The sequence below is a fragment of the Typha latifolia genome, chromosome 15, assembly GCF_019914945.1.
Source record: "Typha latifolia isolate L0001 chromosome 15, TyphaL0001v2, whole genome shotgun sequence".
In the NCBI taxonomy this organism is placed as follows: domain Eukaryota; kingdom Viridiplantae; phylum Streptophyta; class Magnoliopsida; order Poales; family Typhaceae; genus Typha; species Typha latifolia.
Genome location: NC_133100.1, coordinates 9,177,584 through 9,184,237, shown reverse-complemented (window position 1 = coordinate 9,184,237; position 6,654 = coordinate 9,177,584). Strand labels below are relative to the sequence as shown.

General features: G+C 43.1%; 2 protein-coding genes across 3 annotated transcripts; both read right to left on the bottom strand.

Annotated features, from left to right (window-relative positions):
- Positions 1-580: 580 nt before the first annotated feature.
- On the bottom strand, positions 581-2,933 carry LOC140801767 (uncharacterized). 2 transcript variants are annotated; one of them, XM_073157044.1, is made up of 3 exons: positions 2,244-2,933; positions 1,399-1,603; positions 581-856 (listed from the first exon to the last, which is right to left on the bottom strand). In XM_073157044.1, the coding sequence occupies exons 1-2, from the start codon at positions 2,664-2,666 to the stop codon at positions 1,433-1,435; spliced, it is 594 nt and encodes a 197-aa protein (XP_073013145.1). In that variant the 5' UTR covers positions 2,667-2,933; the 3' UTR covers positions 581-856; positions 1,399-1,432. The 2 variants fall into 2 exon arrangements, with proteins under 2 accessions (XP_073013145.1, XP_073013146.1); XM_073157045.1 differs by lacking the exon at positions 581-856 and having other exon boundaries at positions 1,181-1,603; positions 2,244-2,740.
- A 1,366-nt stretch (positions 2,934-4,299) lies between these two features.
- Positions 4,300-6,579, bottom strand: LOC140802248 (protein PSK SIMULATOR 1). The gene has a single exon (XM_073157709.1). The coding sequence runs from the start codon at positions 6,308-6,310 to the stop codon at positions 4,679-4,681; it is 1,632 nt and encodes a 543-aa protein (XP_073013810.1). The 5' UTR covers positions 6,311-6,579; the 3' UTR covers positions 4,300-4,678.
- Positions 6,580-6,654: the final 75 nt, after the last annotated feature.

The window sequence follows — 6,654 nt, the reverse complement described above, 5'->3', positions numbered from 1 at the left end:
TCTTTAGTGAGACTAAATATGTCAAATTTCTAGCTTGAATATATTCTTTTGAAATAATTTCACTTAAGACTAACTAAAATATTCCGTTTTTTACACACATCGTACCCAGTAAATACCTTTTTAGTACACAGATTAATACTAGAAATTTTTTACTAGTTTGACACTGTCAACGAAAAAGATGAAAAACAGAAATAAGAGCATAAAGGTTATAAATCTATTTCTCTCCAAAATCAAAGACAAAGATTACATAACTATTAATTGACATGAAAATATGCGATAGTTTAGGAGTTAAAGTAAAATTAAATTTTTTTTGTTTCTTTTTTATGAGTATATAGCCGTCTGCCAGCTTTGTACACAGCAAAGCTTTAAGAAACCAACCGCCAGTAAGAGCATTCTAAGCAAGCAAAATACAAAAAAGCTCATAATCATATAGTTCTCCAATATGCATTTTCTTTCTGAATCATAGTGTTGATGTTTTAAACCGGTCATTCCTTAATTGCCTTTATATCCACTAACTAAAACTGTGATAATAATCGATATGCACCAGAGGAAGGTGATCACTCTTCAAGTGCTGCTTGGATAAAAAATAAAAAGGTGCTGTATTTCACTATCAGCATATCAATAGAGTACAACACGAAATCCAAAAGATCATCCTTATTAACTGTTCTGCCAAGTGTTTAACATCATCCAATATTTCACTATCAGCATATCATTAGCTTGATTAATCCTGAACTAAAGAAGAAAAAAAAACAGAAAATTCAGTTCTACTCATGAGAAACTAGAGGTATCCAGTATGCTTCTAAATTTGAACCGAAGCCATCACTGACATTTTGCAGCATCACGAACATTGTGCCACCTACATAGGAAAGGTGCAAAACCATCCGAAAACGCAAAGAGATGATGTGAGTAAAATATGCTATCCTAAGTAGTTGAAATCCCTAAAATAAAAGTTAAGCAGCACAAATTTCTCACGTTAAATTTACTAACATGAAGCAAATACACTAATGACGGAAAAAAAGATTCAGGCCTTCCAGTATGTAAGTTCTCTATACACAAAAAAAAGGTTTGTCAATCAAAGAGTTGTATCATAAAAAATAATAGAAGTCCCTTTTCATCTCAAATTATGTAAGTTTTACCTAAAAGCAATCAATAAAGAGCTTAAGGTAAATAAACAAATTAATATGTTAAAAAGATATTACTAGGCTTCCAAGTAAACACATTATAAAGCCAAAACTGATCCAAATTTTGTCATGAGATTCAGAGCTACATATTCATTAAGCATATAAATACAAAGATATATAGGTCTACAATGCAGCTTAGACAATAAAACAAAGCATGACGTAGCAACAACATCGAAATTCATATGCTAGAGTTGAAAGTATGATGAAGACAGTACACCTGCCGAGAGGGGAAGCAGAAGTTTCAAGTTGAACTAGAGTGGTGTTGTATCGACTATTGCCTCCAGTACTCTCTTCTCCAAGTTTTCCACTGAAATCCACATTGAACTTTGCTGACGCAAAAGCTCTTTCTTTCCGTTCTTCTTCTCCTCCTTCATTTTCTCTTTCGCTTTCCAGTTTTCCAATTTCTCAGCTCTTTCTTTTAACTGTTGTCAAATGATTGTGATAAGTAGGAAAGGCAAAATATGTCAAATGAATCTAAATGCATAAAAAGAAGGAATTTAAACGCATAGTCCAAAATAGAAAGCACGAGACAATCTAATACATATGTTTACAGGCATTCGTCAAGACACATGATCAGTATGGATTGAAGAAATCTCAGGTGACAGAAATAAATGCAAAGGGACCCAGCTCAATTTCTCTACGACGGTAAGCAACTAATGACATCTGTAATCTAAATAGCTCAATTCCGAGCTGCAGATGTCCGGTGATTCAGGAATGATTCTGTTACAAGCTAAATAGAAGAGTTCTTAACTGGTTTATGGTGTGATAATTGCCAAATGGAAGAGGTGAGAAAGGAAATGATAGATCTCGTGGGAAGCGAAGTCACCAATTCTTTAAAGCGAAAGGTGAGATCACAAACCTAATTTTGACTGTAAGAGGGGTGGTGAATGGGGCGATCATTCCTGAGTGACAAACTATCGACCAAGTATCTAGAGAACAACGTCAAGGTTTTAGGTGTCAATCTCTGGAAATCTCTTCCATCTATAACAGGTTGACAAGTTCCAACTTAGTTATTCGATTAAAAAGAGCATCACGGACTAAGATAGATAGAAGGAGGTTTACAAGGGCTTGCCGGAACTCCTCCTCCACTACCATGCGCTCGGCAGCGCGGGTCTTCGCAGCGGCGGCCTTGGACGCCTTCCTCTCCTCATTTGCGAGGCGGGCGGCCTCGCGGCGGGCGTCATCCTTGCGCTGCTTCTCCATCCGCTGCATCTCCATCTCGTAGGCGTACTCCTTCCGCAGCTGCTTCACCTGCCTCGCATAGTCTCGCCGAAGCCGCTCCAACCTCGCCTCCGCCTCCCGGGGCTCCTTCGTCGGCGTCCAACTCCCCAGGTATCCGCACGGCTTCGAGAACTCATGCGGCGCCGGAGGAGGGTACCTCCGATTCGCCGGAGGAGGAGAAGAAGCCGCGGTCTGGTTGGTGCGCCGTAGGAGGAGAATAGGAGATCGATGAGGGAAGGATCGATGGAGGAACCGAGTCGCCATGGCCACACACTCGAACCCAAACCAGACCGGTTAATAAACCCTAGTGGCCTAGTAGCTAATCTCAGAATTTTTCAGGCCTCCGTCTCGGTTTGATATATGATAGAAAAGGCCTCGGCCTGTACAGCCTGGTAAATCGAATCGGCCGTGCAAACCTTGTTGGTCTTTGTTTCAAACTATCAGGCCCGGAAAGGTGAGATTGTTTGATCTCCAATCTCATCTCACAACTTAAACTCCTCCCTCCCCACGCCTTCACTATTGTTTCAAACATTCATGAACCAAAATCTCACTCACAAGCTTATATCTCGAACAATTAACAGGATATGCTGTGAATGTTGAATATAATGCACAGAGGTGGAGTATCAGTCATTAGCTATGGTAGTGGCCCAGTTATATTTTCTTTGAATGCTCTTACAAACATTCATATGGTATTTGCATCTAATACTGTGTCGTGTTTCAAGCCAGGGTTGAACACATAAAGATTGATTATTATTTTATTGAGGAGAAGATTATTAATCGAGATGTATGTCTACGGATCAAAGTGTATATATTTTTACAAAGATCTTTACTCCACTCGATTTCAATATTTGAGTCCAAATTCAGGGTGATTGAACCCACCACCGTTCATTTGGCGATGGCTATTAGCAAGATTCTATCTCCTATTTAGTTTGTTAATATCAAACTGATCTAAATCAGTCGGGATCTTTATATTAGCTTGCGCATATTATAATTTGTTTTTATTTATTACTATTGATCTCTTTTATTTGTATCTATCTCGTGGTGAGCACCTTACATATATACCAAGGTTTTGGACCAAAACCTATTTTCTCCAATCAACTTCTACTTTTTACTGAATAAGATACCAAACAATACCATGTGCTTAAAATGCTTTCTTTCCAGTGCACAACACTGAAACAAGAAACAAGTACTAGGCCTACTAAATGGAGTCAGCGGAACAAATATATATATATATATTCGAGCATCTCTGATTCACGGATTCTGAAAGTTTGGGTGTCGTTCATGCTGGACCAACCTGCAGGATCAACGTATTGCTCACTGGGTGAAGCACTGATCTGATTTGTCTTTTGCATTAATGCCACGCATTCTTGGCCAAAATGATTGTTATTCTCATCATTTAATAATCAATGCGGTTGAAAATTATATATCAGCAAACAATTAAGGACCCGCTGCTGACACTATCCGGCATCACTTTTACTTAAAATTCCCTCCCGCAACTCCATACACAGTGTGCATACCGGCCAATAGGTCAGTCATTCATGTTTTGAAGATCCTTTTTTCTACATATCCTCTCAGGAATGTTGTTCCGTACTGACGACATGGAGGACTAACAATCTGCTTGAAACAATACAGAATGCACTGGATACTGCGCCGAATATTTCTACTACAAAGAAACAACCGGAAGTTATTAAGATGGGAACTTGCAACAACGTTAATTGATCGCAGGACAAACTTATCCGCTGCTTCTGCTAGTTTGCTCTTCTCGTGCTTTATATCACAAGGAATGGGAAAAGGAAGTAACACCAGGAAAGCATGAACCATAAGGTAGTGAGAGGACGCTATTTAGACAAGGCTTTGATAGCCTGCACCGAATGGTAAGCTGACCCAATTCAGGAGATTCTGAGAAGAAGTATGTGTTACATTCATTTCCTTCTTTAGGACTCAAACCTTAGTAAACTCTTACAAATTGTTTAAGTAGGAGAGACAAGAACATTGATCAGGTGAGGAACGTTTGGCAAACCCCCAAGTAGATCGAGTGAGCAGAACTTGAGAACTGCTGTTTGTTTTAGATAATGGTTAAAAATGAATGAAAAGCACCAGGAATGTATCCAATGAACAGACTTCAAAACGTGTCATCCACCACCATTTTGATCAACTCAACAAGATCTACTACCTACTGCGTGGTGAAAGAAGCTTGAAAAATATATATATATATATATATATACTGATTCCACTGCCCAATGTTAACGCAATCAATTGTAGGTCAAATGTATATGTCATAGTCTGGAATCCACAGAATCATCAAAGTTTCTGCTGCTAACGCACTCTAGTGTGGCATTTGCACTGAGTTCCCTTCCATATCTCCATAAATAGTTCAGGCCAACAAGCAGTTCAGTTATCGCAGCTTCAGTCTTCAATTGATTTGCAAAGTAGAGGGTCTGCAGCAGTAGGATATTGGTGCCGGAAGAAACATGCTGCCGCTGCTCAAAATTCCGCTCGGACTGCCACCTAATCATGTTATGAGCAAGCGGAGCCAACCACTCTAAGATCCTTGTTATGGCCTCCGTCCATTCTGCTGCCAGAGCAGGATCATAGACAGATGAGGCCAAATTTTTAGCATAGGACTTCAATCTCGCCCTCAGAGCTGCTCTTATACTGGTAGGCAGCATATCGTACAAATCATCTCTTGCATCCAGACCGATCAGATGGGGAGACATCACAAGCTTCTCGATTACGATTATCACATTCGCATAATGCAGAGGCAAAGCTGCAGCACCCAACGTTGAAGGCGGCGCGTTTAAAAACTTACTCTTCGACGCAAACATGGAGAGGGAGAGCTTCATGTTCGAAATGCTGCCACCAAATTGAAGACTTTCAGTGCAAGCGTCTTCTACCTCAACAACATCCACCTGCACCTCGTCTGACCTTTGGATGCCGCTGTCTAATAGTATGCAGCTCTGTAGGACTGGAGACTCAGTTCCGCGGACCATACACCCCTTGAACGGCATTCCACTAACAGGCCACTTGGTTTTCAAATTCTCCTTCTTCTTTCCAGAAGGAGGCAGACGACTGCGAGGAACGTCTCCGCTGGCAGTAATCGGTCTGGATCTCCCACCTGACATCTTGAGAGGACCGGAAGAGAACCTCTGGATGTCGGACGGATGAACAGAGGAGTGCATCAGCCCAGTGGAGTAGCTGCGAGTGAGCCGGCCACGGGCTAATTCAGCGGCTTCACTCTGTTCGAAGCCGAAGACGGTCTTGATCCTGGCCACGATCGTGAAGAGGGATCTACCTAGGAGGCGGACGGTGTAATCGTGGGTGCGGTTCCACAAAGAGAGGCCTCGCAGGTACTTGACCTCCTGCCGCTGCCAAACAACTTTCTGACGGAATTCGGTGCTCGCCTGCGGCCTCCTCAGTGCCTGCTCCAGCTCCCCAAGCACCTCCAGTTCCTGGTAAAGGTTGGAGGTGGCCGCGACCAACCGCTCCATCTTCTTGACCTTGCGCTCCATCTTCTTCCCGGCAGCGTACCGGAGGCCATACGGATCGGCGTCGTTCTTGATCAGATCAGCGAAGAGGAGGTCGAACTGCTGCAGCAGGGGGTCGGAGCACCGCTTCCCCAGCCTCGCGACGGAGCGGGACAAGAGGCCGACGGAGTGGGTCATCTCGGCGAGAGCGAGACCAAGGAGGAAGTCGTCGTCGTCGGAGACGAGCTTCCTGACTCCCTCGAGACGCAGGACCTCGTCCCTGAGTCTGACGATGTGGTCGTCGTCGAGGGAGTGCCAAAGGTGTGCGGTCTTGGACAGGAGGCTCGCTATCTCAAAGGCCAGCACCCCGATGGTCACCCTTTCCGCGTTCCCACGCGTCAGCCCCACGCGACCAAACCACGACTCTGAATTCAGATTCCTCATGGATTTTGATTTGAAGACCCTAATTTTATGCCAGATCTCGACGAATTTGGAGGCGGGGGGGGGGGGGGCCTCAGCCGTGTATGAGCATCCGGTAGAAGAAAGGGAGGAAGCAGATGACGGTGGTAAATAGGTTGGCAGCTAATCCATTCACCTCTATCGATCAGTCATGTCGAAGTTCAGAAAAAAGGAAGGGGGAGGGGGAGGCGCCGCAGCACAGCAGCAATATTAGACTTGTTGCTAGTATAACAATAATTATATCCGTTGGTGATGCGGGCAGAAGACTGTAGAGAGACCGGACGAGGTAGAGAAAGATAAATAAATAGACATCATCGATAGGAGGTCAA

Bases quoted from the DNA above. Each gene is read 5' to 3' on its own strand.
- LOC140802248 (XM_073157709.1), bottom strand. From the start codon at position 6,310: ATGAGGAATCTGAATTCAGAGTCGTGGTTTGGTCGCGTGGGGCTGACG.
- LOC140801767 (XM_073157044.1), bottom strand. From the start codon at position 2,666: ATGGCGACTCGGTTCCTCCATCGATCCTTCCCTCATCGATCTCCTATT. The intron at 1,604-2,243 runs GTAAACCTCCTT...ATTTGACAACAG, and splicing joins AGGAGTTCCGGCAAGCCCTT to TTAAAAGAAAGAGCTGAGAA.